Source organism: Mauremys mutica, chromosome 2 (genome assembly GCF_020497125.1).
Source record: "Mauremys mutica isolate MM-2020 ecotype Southern chromosome 2, ASM2049712v1, whole genome shotgun sequence".
Lineage (NCBI taxonomy): Eukaryota > Metazoa > Chordata > Testudines > Geoemydidae > Mauremys > Mauremys mutica.
The window spans coordinates 296612163-296629527 of record NC_059073.1 but is presented as its reverse complement, the minus strand read 5'-3'; the positions used below and the strand labels follow the sequence as shown (position 1 = coordinate 296629527).

At 57.9% G+C, this 17365-nt stretch overlaps 1 protein-coding gene across 2 annotated transcripts in view; it reads right to left on the bottom strand.

Annotated features, from left to right (window-relative positions):
* The window catches only part of AGAP3 (ArfGAP with GTPase domain, ankyrin repeat and PH domain 3), a 231672-nt gene that overhangs the window by 19552 nt on the left and 194755 nt on the right, over positions 1-17365 (bottom strand). For both annotated transcript variants that reach the window (XM_045004285.1, XM_045004284.1), the window contains exons 12-13: positions 14558-14722; positions 4069-4230 (exon numbers count right to left, since the gene is read on the bottom strand). In XM_045004285.1, the coding sequence (XP_044860220.1) occupies positions 4069-4230; positions 14558-14722 (327 nt within the window). The remainder of the gene's footprint in view (positions 1-4068; positions 4231-14557; positions 14723-17365) is intronic.

Sequence of the window (17365 nt, the reverse complement as noted above, 5' to 3'; positions counted from 1 at the left end):
CGACAGGCTGGGGCTGATGGGCAGGGCTCTGAGCTGGCAGCTCCTGGCCTGCTTCATCCCATGGAGTTCAGTGCTGGCCCCTCACAGCCCGACATCTCTCCCTGGCCAGCATGGCAGGTCTGTGGCACTCCCAGAGCGCCCCGGTTTCCCGATGCTCCTGCTGCACTCGCTCGTTTGGTGATGCACCCTCGCAGCCTGATTGCACGCTTGCCATAGTTTGTTGATGCTCCCTAGCAGCCTGACACGCCGCTCTCTTTAACATGCGACCATGTAAAAAAGCAACAGCTCGTTTGATTTATGATACTTCAGAACAACTAAGATTCAATTGCTCTGCACGTCCCCAGCTCTGATTACCTCCTAAATGAGATAAACTGATGGCAATTTATCCCAGACCTCCCCAACTTTCCCAGGGTGCTAACCTGAGAGACGCATCGGCACATGGGGCCAGCATGCCGGGCAGGGGCCGTGCCAGGGAGAGCGGGTGGCAGAGCATGTGCACACGCTGCCGGGCAGGGAGAGGGGCAGGAGGGGGCAGGGGCCCTGACACCAGGACAGCAGTCATGGACGTCAGCCACTGCCCAGCAGGGGGAGGGTTGTCTCAGTTCTGGGAAGTGGACTCCAGCCGTCTACATGGGAATATTATTTCCCCTGAAGTAAGTGACTTGCTGCAGGCAAAGCCATGGGCACACTGAGCGCCCTGCTTTGCCCTGCAAAACCACGGTGGCAGCTGGGCAGACCTGTCGGCAGCCTCATGCCTGGGCCTGTCTGACAACAAGCAGCACCCGTGCAGGCAGGCACTAGTGCACTCGAGGCAGCTGCTGACCCAGGCTGCCTCGGAGAACACAGAGCTGGAATGTGTAACCCCACAGAGCTGGCAAAACACAGTTTGGGGGGACGCTCCCCCCTGGCAAGCCCTCCCTGCTCCTCAGCGTGGGCGAGCTAGCCGCAGTCCCTCTGGCAGATGGCTCCACGACAGGACGCTGGCTCCTCGCAGAGCACGGCATCTCTGTCCCTGAAGGCCCAGCCCCCCACCCAGGGGCTCTCTCATTTCCCCAGCATGGTCACTGCTCCAGGAGGGCCTGGCCATCAAGGGGAGACCCGGCGCTATGGCTAACAGCAGCGATTCCAGGAGGCTATGACAGCGCCTGCACCAGGGCTTCCGCCGACCTGACTATGAGAGAGGGGGAGGGCCTAAGATAATCCCCATCAGCTCCTGTGGGGTTCTTCCACCTGCTGCTGCAGCACCAGGTGCTGGCCACTGGCCGAGGCTGGGCACTGGTCTAGTGCTATGCAATGCCTCAGGGAACATCAAATGCCAAATTACCCCCACTGCCAAGCTTCCCGGCGTGGCCCATCCTGCATGTGTCTGGCTGGCTGGGGCCGCCCCACGCAGTGCCCCGTCCAGCGCTCAGTAGTGCAGAAGGGGGCCTGGCAGGGTGCAGGACGTCTGAGCCTGGGAGGAGGGTCCTGCCAGTCCCAGCCCAGAGGAGGGCTGAGCTGGGCTCCCCCAGAAGGAGCACACAACTTGGCCGAGGAGGTTTCTGTTGAGTATAGGCGTGACTGAGACATTTCCCAGCCATGCTACAGAAGCTGCCTCAGACCGAGCAGAATGGGGCCTACAACCGCCAGCTACAGGGCTCCTGGCTGGCTACGGCTGTACTGCATTGCCACCCTGGGAGCAAACAGGGCTTCTCCTTAGGAGCAGCCCCAAACGGCACAAACAGCCTGGGGCGGGAAAAGGCTTTGTCCTACCCAGAGCACACTGCAGCTCAGGGCCCTCCCTGAGCCCCAGTTAACGGCCCTGTCTTCCCCAGCCAAGGGGTGAGATTCCAGAGAGACTAACAGAATTAACCCAACTTTTCAGGGCTTGGCTTCGCATCCTTATCCTCTTTTTAACACAGGAAATTGCATTAGTAACGTACGTTTTTTAAAAAGCACACGTTCTATGATTCCATGTCCCTCTCTGGCCAGCCTATCCCGCTATGCGCCTGCTCCCCCAGCCTCACCCCGCCCTCAGTGTCCCAGCCCCTGCACTGCAGCAGCAGGCAGCTGCTCCCCCTCCTCTAGGCGCCTGCAGCCTGGGCACCAGCAGGGTGAGGACTGAGCGCACAGCACAGGGGTCCCCCTACACTCAGGGCTGGCGCCTGGCACCACAGGGGCCTCTGGCAGCCGGGAGGGGCAGTGACAAATGAATCACAGAATCATAGAATCTCAGGGTTGGCAGGGACCTCAGGAGGTATCTAGTCCAACCCCCTGCTCAAAGCAGGACCAACCCCAACTAAATCATCCCAGCCAGGGCTTTGTCAAGCCTCAAAAACCTCTAAGGAAGGAGATTCCACCACCTCCCTAGGGAACCCATTCCAGTGCTTCACCACCCTCCTAGGGAAATAGTGTTTCCTAATATCCAACCTAAGCCTCCCCCACTGCAACTTGAGACCATTTTGGTACATGACATTTCACTGGCAAATGAACTTTAATGGGACAGAGAAATGCACATTGGAGGGGAACATTGTAACGCCTCGTACACCTGACGGGTTCTGAGTTAACTCTCAACTCAGGAACGGGACCTGGCCTCAGTGGAGGCAGACAGCTCAGTGGAGTGGAGGCCTCTGCTGTGATCAGACACGTTACCAAGGTGTTCGGACGCACAAGGAGAGGGGTTGGGGTTAGATCAGATGGATAGGTTGACATAAATCAATGGTGCAGCAGCATCCGGATCCCGTGTGCAGCACCATCTCAAAAAGGGTTTGCAGAACTACTGGGGGCTCAGAGAAGGGAGAGGAGATTGATTGAGGGCCTGGAAAAACTCCCCTATGAAGAGAGACTGAAATAACTGGGATTGTTACAGTACAGAGCAAATGAGTAATAGGGGACAGTAAAGGTCTATAAAATAAAAGCTCTAGACAAGGGAGACTGGGAACTTCTCTTCGCCCTATCTCCTAACACAGGAACAAGGGGACACGCCATGCAATTACGTGGGAAGTTCAAAACACAATGCATCGTTAGACAGTGGAACTCCCTGTCCCAGGCAGCTGTTGAGGCCAAGAACGTAGCCAGATTCAAAGAGGTGTTTATATGGATATGGATATTTATATGGATATCCAGAATTTCCAGAGTTGTCATAATTAGCGCTAACAATTGTGGAAGGGATATTATAGCTCATGCTTCAAGGCTCAGAGATTGCTGTAACTATGAGAGATCAGCCTGAGAGCTTGCGTGGGGGAAAACTTATCCCCATCTGCTACTGTGGGATTCTTATACCTTCCTCGGCAGCACCTGATGCTGCCAGTCACCAGGTACTGGGCTAGCTGGACCTCCGGTCTGATCTAGTCTGGCCATCCCTACGTTCCTCAGCCCTGCTGTGGGGGTCGCTACAGTTAGAACTGACAGGGAATTTAGCAGTTGGGGCAGATTTTCACCAGGACAGCAAAAAGCTCCTTTCTGGCCCCAGGGCAACCCCTGGGCTCAAATGGGAGATGCTGGAGCTTCTCAACGCAATGGATGTCGGAGCTTTTAAACTCTTATGTTCCTGAACCTTTCTCAGAAAGCTTGGCCTGAGGCAGCCAGACACAGTCCGAAATTAAGGCCAGCAGGCACTACCAGACCATCCCTGCACATCACAGGCCACTAAGCATGACCCAGCACCCACCCAGCACGCCAGCAACCACAACAGGTCAAAGTACTGCAGCCCTCAAGAGACTAACCTTCTGCATGCCAACGCCGAGCACGGGAGAGACCAAGGGCGCCAGCCTTGGGATGGGAAGTTCCAATCGCTACAGCTGGGCACATTTATAAGCAAATGAAAATAGGATCTTACACTGGCAGGAGTCTGACAGCCTCTCCTATGGGCCCTCCCAGGTTTGCCACTGGTGTCAGAAACAAACACACACATACCCAGAGCAGCAGCTGCCACGGGAGCATGGTCCCTGCTCCCAGCTGCAGGGGAGAAAGCGAGGGCAGACAAGCTGGCCTGGAAGTTCATTTCCATGGCAGGGCGGAGAGCTCAGGCTCCCCCAGGTACTACTGGCTGGCTGCGGCCGCCCTGGCAGGACGACAGACACTTCCTACCTTCTGCTGCTGTGCTGGGGCCGTCAGGGCGGGCTGTCCCTGTGCTCTTTTTCCTGCGGTGTTTCTTCCTGTTTGCATGAGGAGAAGGAGGCGGCTCCAGCTTTGGGCTTGCAGCGTTGGACATGTTTGGGCTGGAGCTGAGAGCATCTGCGGTGCCATTAGCTATGGACAGAGAAAGACAGAGACGGCGACGTTTAGAGACTCCAGCACCACCATGCTCAGACCTGCCTGACTCCCTCCCACAGAGAAAGCCCAAGACACCCCACCCTGCCCCACAGAGACGCCCCGAACATCCCCGCCTGCTCCTGTGCCACAGAGACGCCCCGAACATCCCCGCCTGCTCCTGTGCCACAGAGACGCCCCGAACATCCCCGCCTGCTCCTGTGCCCCAGAGACGCCCCGAACATCCCCGCCTGCTCCTGTGCCCCAGAGACGCCCCGAACATCCCCGCCTGCTCCTGTGCCCCAGAGACGCCCCGAACATCCCCGCCTGCTCCTGTGCCCCAGAGACGCCCCGAACATCCCCGCCTGCTCCTGTGTCACAGAGACGCCCCGAACATCCCCGCCTGCTCCTGTGTCACAGAGACGCCCCGAACATCCCCGCCTGCTCCTATGCCACAGAGACGCCCCGACCATCCCCGCCTGCTCCTGTGCCACAGAGACGCCCCGACCATCCCCGCCTGCTCCTGTGTCACAGAGACGCCCCGAACATCCCCGCCTGCTCCTGTGCCACAGAGACGCCCCGAACATCCCCGCCTGCTCCTGTGCCACAGAGACGCCCCGAACATCCCCACCTGCTCCTGTGCCCCAGAGACGCCCCGAACATCCTAATCTGCTCCTGTGCCCCAGAGACGCCCCGAACATCCCCGCCTGCTCCTGTGCCCCAGAGACGCCCCGAACATCCCCGCCTGCTCCTGTGCCCCAGAGACGCCCCGAACATCCCCGCCTGCTCCTGTGCCCCAGAGACGCCCCGAACATCCCCGCCTGCTCCTGTGCCCCAGAGACGCCCCGAACATCCCCGCCTGCTCCTGTGCCCCAGAGACGCCCCGAACATCCCCGCCTGCTCCTGTGCCACAGAGACGCCCCGAACATCCCCGCCTGCTCCTGTGCCCCAGAGACGCCCCGAACATCCCCGCCTGCTCCTGTGCCACAGAGACGCCCCGAACATCCCCGCCTGCTCCTGTGCCACAGAGACAGCCCCAGACACCCCCACCTGCGCCCACCCATCAGAGATGTCCCAGCTGCCCCCCACTCCCCAGACAGGCCCTGGGACGCCCCACCCTGCTCCACGAGTCGGGCCGTGTCCCCAGAGGGAGGCGGGGGGGCTGTTGGAGCACACACCTGCTGGGAGTCCCACCTAGGCCCTGCTCAGGCGCTCTGCCGCGGCTGGCAGCCATCGCCAGGCCCAGCGCGGGACTCCTCCTCCAGAGGAGACGACTGGGCTGCCTCTCTCAGGAGCCCGAGTAGGATGGGCTCCAGAGGCTGCTGATACAGAGCAGAAGAAGCCGTATCCCCGGTAGCAACGCACCAAATTTATCCTCAATCATACTGTTCCTTACAATTAATAGCAGAATTAGAAACAATCAGGGAGCTGCCTAATTACTGTCAATTAGAGTGCGCTAATCAAGCTCCGCTCACACACACACATGCTGCCGCTGCACTCACCATTAAATGTCAAATTTCATTAGAGACCAGCAACAAAATCAAAAGCCTGACATTCAATTTCAGCAGCGCACACAGCACAGGCTTCCAATCAGCATAAAAATGCAGACTCCGGGGAAGGCAGCGAGGTGCGAGCGCCTCGCTCCGAGTTAACCCTCTCTGAAATACGCTCCTGCCTCCTCTGAGGGCCAGGTGCTGGGCCTCTGCTCCGAGTCCCGGCCCAACGCCCCCGAGAACCTCCCTCTCTGCTGCTCTGACACCCCTCCCGCCACGTCCCCTTTGATCTCTGGGCACTGGGCTGGAACTCAGGGGATCCGGTTCCACTCCGACCCTGCTACTGACCCCCATGGGGACCTTGGCCAAGTCGCTTCCTTTCTCTGGGCCTGTCCCCGCATCTGTTAAGTGTGGTTAGACCAGCGTGACCAGCGCTCTGCGGGACGGCCCCCATCCAAACAGCGCAGTACTGGCGGGATGGAGAAGGCTGGGACAGCCTCACGAGGTAGCAGCCAGGGCCCTTTAACACTAGCTAGGATACAGCCCTGCGGAACACCCTTGGTCTGCCCTGGCTTAGGGATTGGGAGGGCCCCAAGCTCTGTCTACACTGCAGAGCCTATGCCAGCAGGACCCCTAGTCTGGACACAGCGTACACCCACAGAAGCGTTTCCGTCAGCACAGCAGTAACAGCACTTCCCTGAATGATGTCAGCGACGCTGACAGATGCCCTCGTCCATCGGGATAGCTGTCAGTCAGGGGTCTGGCTTTTACACTCCCTGACCAGCGGAGCTGCGCCAGCCTAACTTTTACGGGTTGCTCAAGCCCTGGTATAAAAGCGTCTCTCTCTCTAGTGTCTCACGCTCACCCCCAGTGGAGACGCACAGTAGCTGGGGGTTTCTGCCACCAATTATCCACAGGGAAAGAGTTCACAGAGTTGACAATTAAGGCAGCTGAGTCTAATAAACTGAATCAATTCCCCAAACCAATGACTCACACCAGGGCAGGGACATAGTTTCTTGGCATTGGAAATGGCTGCTTCCCAGACACAGGGAGGAGGTGCTGTGCTTGGCACAGGCCGGAGACACACACAAGCTGGTTCAAGAATCCCTGGGCCTGGTCTACCCAGAATGCTGCACCAGTGTAACCAACGGTGCCACATGAACCCAGTCAGCTAACGCAGCACTGCTGTGTGCAGGGGCAATGGGCATCTAAGCAGAGTATCTAAGCAGAGACAAACAGCTCAGTCACTTCCCTCCCTACTCCGCTCCTGGTGCCTTGCTGCTCAGTGTGTTCCAGCACCCACCCTCTTGCCCGTGGTCTCGGGCAGCACCTCCCCATAGGTAGCAGGTCTGGGATGGGCATCTCCCAACATCCGCCCTGGTGGAGGCGGATGCGAAGGAGTCTTTTAGCTACTTTGCAATGTCCTTAGCCTCCAAAACTCTGTCTTCCCTGCAGTGACCCTGCTGGTTCTCTTGCAGGCGCCTTCCTTCTGATTCTCCCAGAGACCGAGAGCCCTGGGCATCCCTGTGCAGTGGAGCCCTGTGGCACATGCAGGGAAGGGGACAGGGCTGTGTCCCAGCTCTCTGCTCCTCAGCTCACCTGGACCCCTGGGGCTGGCTTCGTGGATTTGATCTCTGACAGGACCCTTCCCCATAGCTCCCTTCCCCCCCCCCCTTTGCACAGCTGTGCCCAGTTGTGAGGCTGGTGCACAGATGGCGGGATGCAGGAAAGGGAAGGCTGCTCTCCCGTCGTAACAGTGACCATACCCCACTGCTCTCTGGCTCTGGGCAGGGTCAGCCCAGAAAATGACCAGGAAAGTGGAACTGACCTGGTAGGCCGAGAAGGCTGCCCTCTCCCCGGTCCGCCTTGCCTGTTCTTGTCTCCCCTTTGGCTGGGTTACAGAGTCTGAGTGAGGTTCTGTCTGTCCCACTAGAACCCGCTGGGTGGCCAGAGTGGTGGGGAGCTCCCTGCGGAGCAGACACGCACTCAGCAGCTCCTTCAGACACACAATTAGCTCTGGAGCCGAGATCTCCACCCCCTCCATGTCACCGTGAATTGGCAGCGACTTGTTCCCTATTTGTATCAATCTCGGGGTTACTTTGCATGAAATGAGTGGATTGCTCGGGGTGGCAGCAAGCAGAGGCAGCTCTGTCATGTGGAACACGAGCAGAGAGGCTGCCACGCCCCTCTGGGAGCTCCTGGACCAGCATGGGAGGCAAAGTGACCCCCCCCCCGAGCAACAGCATGTGCCAGGCACAGCCCCTGCCAGCCTCTGCAAGTGGGCTGACAACCCGGGCATGAGCCAACAGCCAGCAAGCCTGAGGGCAGGCAGGCAAATAGCAGCTTGCTGAGCCGCTCTAGCCTGTGACGGGGCCCCATACATCATCACAAAGGCACCTGGCTGGGGGGTGGGGGTAGATTCCACCCCACCCCAGCCCACCACCCACCTCTGCGTGTGTGTGAATTCCAGCACTGCCTGATCACCGGCCTACTAAAGAGAGCATGTGTATGCGAGGACGTGCACAGAGATGTTACAATGCTGAGTGGCTTGCCCACACACGGGGTAGGAGCCCTGCAGTATTGGGATGGGCGGCTCCCCCATTTCTTGGGGGACCCTGAGGGGTTGGGGTAGGCAGCACCCTCACGTCTGGGGGAACCCTGCGGTATCGCGTTGGGTGGCTCCCCCATGCCCAGGGAGACACCTGCAGTATCGGGGTGGGTGGCTCCCCCATGCCCAGGGAGACACCTGCAGTATCGGGTTGGGCGGCTCCTCCATGCACGAGGGGATCCTGCAGTAAATGTCCAGGGGGACCCTCTGGCAAATGAAGTGTAAAAATATCATTAGGAAGGCAAAAAAGAATTTGACAAACAGCTAGCCAAAGACTCAAAAAGTAATAGCAACAATTTTTTTAAGTACGTCAGAAGCAGGAAGCTGGCTACACAACCAGTGGGGCCACTGGACGATCGAGGTGCTAAAGGAGCACTCAAGGACAACAAGGCCACTGCAGAGAAACTACATGAATTCTTTGCATCGGTCTTCACAGCTGAGGACGTGAGGGAGATTCCCACACCTGAGCCATGCTTTTTAAGTGACAGATCTGAGGGACTGTCCCAGATTGAGGTATCATTAGAGGAGGTTTTGGAACAAATTGATAAGCTAAACTGCAATAAGTCACCCGGACCAGGTGGGATTCACCCAAGAGTTCTGAAGGAGCTCAAATGTGAAATTGCAGGACTACTAACTATAGTCTGTAACCTATCATTTAAATCAGCTTCTGTCCCAGATGACTAGAGGAGAGCTAATGTGATGCCAATTTTCAAAAAGGGCTCCAGGGGTGATCCAGGCAATCACAGGCTGGTAAGCCTGACTTCAGTACCCAGCAAACTGGTTGAAACTATAATAAAAAACAAAATTGCCAGACACATAGATTAACATAATTTGTTGAGGAAGAGTCAACATGGTTTTTGTAAAGGTAAATCATGCCTCACCAATCTACTAGAATTTTTTGAAGGAGTCAACAAACATGTGGACAAGAGGAATCCAGTGGATACAGTGTATTTAGATTTTCCGAAAGCCTTTCACAAGGTCCCTCACCAAAGGCTCTTAAGCAAAGTAAGCTGCCATGGGATAAGAGGGAAGGTTCTCTTATGGATCAGTAACTGATTAAAAGATAGGAAACAAAGGGTAGGAATAAATGGTCAGTGTTCAGAATGGAGAGAGGTAAATAGTGGTGTTCCCCAGGGGTCTGTACTGGGCCCAGTCCTATTTAACATATTCATAAATGATCTGAAAAAAAGGGATAAACAGTGAGGTGGCAAAATTTGCAGATGATCCAAAATTATTCAAGATAGTTAAATCCAAAGCAGGCTGTGAACAGCTAGAAAGGGATCTCACAAAACTGGGTGACTGGGCAACAAAATGGCAGATGAAATTCAATGTTGATAAATGCAAAGTAATGCACATTGGAAAATATAATCCCAACTATACGTATAAAATGATGGGGTCTAAATTAGCTGTTACCACTCCAGAAAGAGATCTTGGAGTCATTGTGGATAGTTCTCTGAAAACATCCACTCAATGTGCAGCGGCAGTCAAAAAAGTGAACAGAATGTTGGGAATCATTAAGAAAGGGAGAGATAATAAGACTGTAAATATCATATTGCTGCTATATAAATCCATGATACGCCCACATCTTGAATACTGTGTGCAGATGTGATCACCCCATCTCAAAAAAAAAATTGGAATTGGAAAAGGTTCAGAAAAGGGCAACAAAAATTATTAGGGGTATGGAATGGCTGCCATATGAGGAGAGATTAATAAGGCTGGGACTTTTTAGCTTGGAAAAGAGACGACTAAGGGGGGTTATGATAGAGGTCTATAAAATCATGATTGCTGTGGAGAAAGTAGATAAGGAAGTGTTATTTACTCCTTCTCATAACACAAGAACGAGGGGTCACCCAATGAAATTAATAGGCAGCAGGTTTAAAATGAACTAAAGGAAGTATTTCTTCATACAACACAGACAGGGGTGGCTCCAGGCACCAGCGCAGCAAGCGCGTGCCTGGGGCGGCAAGCCGTGGGTGGCGGCCTACCGGTCGCTGTGAGCGCGGCAGTCAGGCAGCCTTCAGCAGCATGCCTGCGGGAGTGTCATGGAGTCCCCGGGCGCTGCTCTGGAACTGCTCCCCACAAAGCCAGGCAGGACTTTGAGGAGCCTCCTCTTCCTTGGAGCAGATTGTCTTCAAGGCAAGAAGCTCACACGGCTTCACCTTCCTGGGTCTCTCCTTGGAGCATTCAGCATCCTCTGCCCCTCCGTGCGCTTCCCCCAGCGAGTCCACCCAGGCGGAGTCCTGGAGAAGCCACAGGGTCCTGCACCCCCCACTGCGCAGTCAGACGTGACTCTCAGCCAGCCAGTAAAACAGAGGTTTATTCGATGACAGGAACATGGTCTAAAACAGAGCTTGTAGGTACAGAGAACGCGACCCCTCAGCCGGGTCCATTCTGGGGCCCAGCGAGCCAGACACCCACGTCTGCTCTCACTCCTCGTCCCCAGCTGCTCCAAACTGAAACTCCCTCCAGCCCCTCCTCTCTGGCCTTTGTCTCTTTCCCAGGCCAGGAGGTCACCTGATCTTTGTTCACCTTTCGTCATCCCCTTGCAGGGGGGAAGGGCCCTGGCCATTTGCTGCCAAGAGACAGAGTGTCGGCCATTTATGCACACTGGAGACTTAAGAAATGCATAGGGGAAACTGAGGCACCCACACAGTATTCAGAGGAAACATTAAGAACAGTCCCACTTCGTCACAGGGAGGTCCACCAGTCCCGCGGCTTCAGTGGCAATTTGGCGGCGGGTACACTGAAGGCGTGGGACCGGCAGATCACCCACAGAACCGCCACCGAATCCGTGTGACCAGTGGACCGCCCGCAGGCATGCCGCCAAAGGCTGCCTGACTGTCGTGCTTGGGGTGGCAAAAAACATAGAGCTGCCCCTGAACACAGAGACAACCTGTAGAACTCTTTGCCAGAGGATGTTGTGAAGGCCAAGACTATAACAGGGTTCAAAAAAGAACTAGATAAATTCATGGAGGACAGGTCCATCAATGGCTATTAGCCAGGGTGGGCAGGGATGGTGTCCCGAGCCTCTGTTTGCCAGAAGCTGGCAATGGGCAGCAGGGGATGGATCACTTGATGGTTCCCTGTTCTGTTCATTCCCTCTGGGGCACCTGGCATTGGCCACTGTCAGAGAGGATACTGGGCTAGATGGACCTTTGGCCTGACCCAGTGTGGCCCTTCTTGTTCTTACTGGGGCAAGCATGAGGAGACCTCTGCAGTATTGGGTTGGGTGGCTTCCCCATGTTGGTGAGACACCTGCTGTATTGAGGGGTCAGATCCCTTATGCCCAGGGGGATCCTGTGGTAGTGGGGGGAGCGGCTCCCTGTGCCCAGGGAGTCACCTGCAGTATCGGGGTAGGCTGCTCCCCCATGTTCAGGAAGACACCTGTGGTATTGGGGTGAGTGGCTCCCTCATGTCCGGGGGGAGCTCTGCGGTATTGGGGTGGGCAGTTCCCCCATGTACAGGGGGGACTCTGTGGTATCAGGGTGGGCAGTGCCTCCATGTACGGGAGGACCCTGCGGTAACAGGGTGGGTGCTCCCTATGTCCAGGGGGGACCCTGCTGTATTGGGGGGGTGCCTCCATGTCTTGGGGGACCCTGTGGTATTGGGATGGGTGACTTCCCCATGCCTGGGGAGACCCTGCAGTATCGGGAGGCAGCTCCCTCATATTCAGAGGGACCCTATGGTAACAGCGTAGGTGGCTCCCCCATGTCCAGGGAACCCTGTGGTGTTGAGGTGGGCGGCTGCCCCATGTACAGGGGGGACCATGCAGTTCTGGGGTGAGCGGCTCCCCCATGTCCTGGGGAACCCTGTGGTATCAGGAGGCAGCTCCCTCATGTTCAGGGGGACCCTACGGTAACAGGGTGGGTGGCTCCCCATGTCCAGGGGAACCCTGCAGTATCAGGGCGAGCATGGGGAGACACCTGCAGTATCGAGGGGTCAGCTCCCCCATGTCCAGGGAACCCTGTGGTCAGGGCCGGCTTATGACCCGCGGGGCCCAATTGGAATACTCGGCGGTGGGGGGTCCTTCAGCTGAAATGCCGATGACCCCCGAAGCGGACCCCCCCCCCCACTGCCGAAATGCCACCGAGGCCCCCTTAGACGCAGGGCCCAATTCCGGCTCTGCCTGTGGTGTTGGGGTGGGCGGCTCCCCCATGTACAAGGGGGACCCTGGGGTATTGGGGTGAGCAGCTCCCCCATGTCCAGGGAACCCTGTGATGTTGCGGTGGGCAGCTCCCCCATGTCTTGGGGGACCCTGTGGTGTTGCGGTGGGCGGCTCCCCCATGTCTTGGGGGACCCTGCAATATCGGAATGGGCAGCTCCCCCTTGTACAGGGGGGACCCTGTGGTATCGGAGTGGGAAGCTCCCCCATATTCAGGGGGACCTTGCGGTAACAGGGTGGGTGGCTCCCTATGTCCAAGGGGACCCTGCAGTATCGGGGTGGGTGGCTACTCCACGTTGGGGAGATACCTGTGGTATTGGGGTGCCCGGGAAGACACCTGCAGTATCAGGGTGCGCTTCTCCCCCATGTCTGGGGGGACCCTGTGGTATCATGGTGGGCAGCTCCCCCATGTCCAGGGAGACACCTGTGGTATTGGGATGGGCGGCTTCCCCGTGTACAGGAGGATCCTGCGGTATCAGGGGGCAGCTCCCCCATGTCCGGGGGGGACCTGCGGTATCAGGGGGCAGCTCCCCCATGTCCGGGGAGACCCTGCGGTATCAGGGGGCAGCTCCCCCATGTCCGGGGAGACCCTGCGGTATCGGGGGGCAGCTCCCCCATGTCTGGGGAGACCCTGCGATATCAGGGAGCAGCTCCCCCATGTCCGGGGGGGGCTGCGGTATCGGGGGCAGCTCCCCCATGTCGGGGGGGGACCCTGGGGTATCAGGGGGCAGCTCCCCCATGTCTGGGGAGACCCTGCGATATCGGGGGGCAGCTCCCCCATGTCTGGGGGGGACCCTGTAGTATCGGGGAGCACCTCCCCCATGTCAGGTGGGACCCTGCGGTATCAGGGGGCAGCTCCCCCATGTCGGGGGGGGACCCTGCAGTATCAGGGAGCAGCTCCCCCATGTCGGGGGGACCTGCGGTATCGGGGGCAGCTCCCCCTTACAGGGCAGGGCACGGAGGGGCTCCGCGGTGGGACGGGGTCCTGTGTGGCTGTGGGTGCCGTGGCCAGCCTGGCTCTCGCTCGTCAGCTGCTCCGGAGCGAGAGGAGCGTGGGAGCTGGCCCGGCCCTGCTCAGTGTCCGACGGGGGGCGGGGGAGCGCGAGCACATTAATGCTCAGAGCTGCGCCCTTCCGCTCCCGTCGCCTGCGCTGCCCCATCAGCAGTAACAGTCTGATTAATTCGCTTCCAGCAGGGAGCTGATGGGGCCAATGATGGAGCCGCTGCATCAGGCGCGCTGAAATTGATAGTTTTTCACAGTTACAAATGAGGAGCCTCCTCAGCTGCAAATGGCGCCCGCACAGTCGGACTCCGGTAATGATCATAAAGAGGCTCTCTTTAAACTGCGAAAGCCCCTGGGACGGAGCGGGGGGGCGGCTGCCGCGCTAATGAGAACGACAAGGGGGCGAGCAGGCATGGAAATGGCTCCTCCACTCTTGATGTGCATTTAACTGCTTTTTTAGTGCGGCGGCAGCGCCAGGAACGAAGGAGTGATGGATGCAGCACAAAGGCATTTATTTTCCAATTCGGCAAAGTGGCTACGTTGGGAAATGTATGAATTATTTTAATTCACTCAACTGTCCTGAACCATCGTGTGTGTGGGGGGGGGGGGAGGGGGGGGAGGAGTACACAGCCCGTATGTATGAGAAACAGGTCTTCCTCCGACTCACTTCACTCTCCCCAAACCTGGGGTCTGGGGAGCAGTAAAGAGAGGGGGACAGGGAGGAGAGAAGACGGGGGGAAGAGACCAAACGCAGGGAGAACGGCGCTGGCAGTGTGGGGTGGGCAGAGGGAGCAAGGGGCATCCTCTGCAGAGGGAGCAGGCCCTGGGTGAGCGACAACCCAGCACAGCTGCAGTCTCTGTGCGCTTGGCTCCCCAGCACAGACAGGCGACCGGCCCCAATGCAGCGCCCACCTCCCCACAGTGTCTGCTCCTGAGAGCGCTGGCAGGGCGCTCGGTGCCACGCTGCCGACAGGGCACGGCTCCTGCAGGGGGCCCGCACGCCCCTCCCGCCCGCAGCAGCTGAGCGGCGCAGGTGAGGGAGAGGAGCAAAGGGTACTCACGGGGGTTGGGGCAGCTGCCGGGGATCACCACAGCCTCGTTCCACTGATCTGCGCTGGAGACGGAGTAGGAGCGCTGGTGCAAGCCGTCCGGCTTCGAGCTGAAGCCCACCAAGTTGATGGAGCGTTCGGAGTGCAGGGAGGTGCTGCTGGTCGAGTGAGGCGCACCTGCAAGACAGGCCCAAGCTCAGCACCAGGCTGCCCCAACGGCACAGAAAAGTGAGTCAGACGCCAGTTCGCCAGCTGGGCCCCACAGCACGTCCCAGCCAGACACCCCAAAACGTCCCCCCCAACCAACACGTCCCAGCCGGGCCCCACAACACGTCCCCCCCTCCAACCAACACGTACCAGCCGGGCCCCACAGCACGTCCCAGCCGGGCCCCACAACACATCCCCCCCAACCAACACGTCCCAGCCGGGCCCCACAGCACGTCCCAGCCAGACACCCCAAAACGTCCCCCCCAACCAACACGTCCCAGCCGGGCCCCACAACACGTCCCCCCCTCCAACCAACACGTCCCAGCCGGGCCCCACAGCACGTCCCAGCCGGGCCCCACAACACATCCCCCCCAACCAACACATCCCAGCCGGGCCCCACAGCACGTCCCAGCCAGACACCCCAAAACGTCCCCCCCAACCAACACGTCCCAGCCGGGCCCCACAACACGTCCCCCCCTCCAACCACCACGTCCCAGCCGGGCCCCACAGCATGTCCCAGCCGGGCCCCACAACACATCCCCCCCAACCAACACGTCCCAGCCGGGCCCCACAGCATGTCCCAGCCAGACACCCCAAAACATCCCCCCCAACCAACACGTCCCAGCCGGGCCCCACAACACGTCCCCCCCTCCAACCAACACGTCCCAGCCGGGCCCCACAGCACGTCCCAGCCGGGCCCCACAACACATCCCCCCCAACCAACACGTCCCAGCCGGGCCCCACAACACGTCCCCCCCTCCAACCAACACGTCCCAGCCGGGCCCCACAACATGCCCCCTCCCCCAACCAACACATCCCACAACACGTCTCCCTCAGCCAACATGTCCCAGCCAGGCCCCACGACACGTCCCCACTCAACACATCCCAGCAGAACGACAGGCTTCAGAGAAGGGCAACACCCCCTTGAAGAGAGATTGACAACTGGGATCGTTAGCTCAGAGAGCGGACGTGAGACAAGCCTATAAAATAATGACCGGCCTAGAGACGGGAGAGTTTTCTCCCTGATTCACAACCCAAGGACAAGGGGACGTGCCATGACATTCAATGGCGGGAAACGCAAAACCGCAAACAGGAAATACTTCTTCAAACAATGCATGATTAAATGGTGGAACCTGGTGCTACAAGAAGTCACTGACACCAGGAATTTAGCAAGCTTCGCGGAGAGATGGGATGTTTCTACTGATCACACCAATATCCAGAGTTCAGTAAATACTAAACGCGGCTTTGGAAGGGAGCCATAATCTCCTATTTCAGGGCTTTAACCCAGGGCTATTAAGGGTGGGGCAGAGTGCCCCAGGAGAGATTAGCCCACATCTGCCCACTGCAGGGTGCTTCTGATTTCCCCAGAAGCATTTGGGGCTAGCCCCGGATATTGGATGCAGGAAGGGGAGGACCAGAAATGACCAGGCTAACGGGTTCCCAAGCTGCCAGCAGGAGAGGCTCTGGTCAGCTGCACTCCCTGCTGGGGAGGAGTCTCAGGGAAGCCATAGAATCATAGAATATCAGGGTTAGAAGGGACCTCAGGAGGTATCTAGTCCAACCCCCTGCTCAAAGCAGGACCAACCCCAACTAAATCATCCCAGCCAGGGCTTTGTCAAGCCAGGCCTGAAAAACCTCTAAGGAAGGAGATTCCACCACCTCCCTAGGGAACCCATTCCAGTGCTTCACCACCCTCCTAGGGAAATAGTGTTTCCTAATATCCAACCTAAACCTTCCTCCTAGGGAATGGTGTCCCTAGCCTCTGTTGGTCAGAGGATGGAGATGGATGGCAGGAGAGAGATCACTTGATCGTTGCCTGTTAGGTTCACTCCCTCTGGGGCACCTGGCATTGGCCACTGTCGGTAGACAGATACTGGGCTAGATGGACCTTTGGTCTGACCCGGTACGGCCTTTCTTATGTTCTTATGTTCCTCCCCTGGCAAGGACTGGTGAGCGCTGAGGTGGTTTAAAGCTACCTTTGCCACCCTGTTCCTTTCTGGTCCTGGGCTGAGGCCTCCACTGCCAGATGTTAAGTATCAGAGGGGTAGCCGTGTTAGTCTGGTTCTGTAGAAGCAGCAAAGAATCCTGTGGCACCTTATAGACTAACAGACGTTTTGCAGCATGAGCTTTCGTGGGTGAATACCCACTTCTTCGGATGCAACTGCCAGATGTTGACTTGCATCCGACGAAGTGGGCATTCACCCATGAAAGCTCATGCTGCAAAACGTCTGTTAGTCTATAAGGTGCCACAGGATTCTTTGCTGCTTTCACTGCCAGAGTGCAGCCTTGAGTTCACAGGCTTCCCCTCCGTTCACCATAACCCACTGGGTGGGGCCCAATCCACGGTCAACTGGCCCTGCACAACTGGGGACAGCTCCCCTCAAGAACCTGCACACAGCAGCCCCCACAATTGCTGGGGCTGGGGGCTGTGTTCAGAGTGCTAGGCAGCCTGCCCTGGAGCCAGAGCCTGTCTCATCCCAGGTCAAGATCTTGGAGGGGCTGAGAACAGCTGAGCCATCCTGGGGTCAGCAGTCACTGGGCTCCAAAAGCCCAGAGCTCCTGGGAGACGAGGCATCTCCCAGTCGCTGCCTGACATTTCCCCATTTTCAGAGG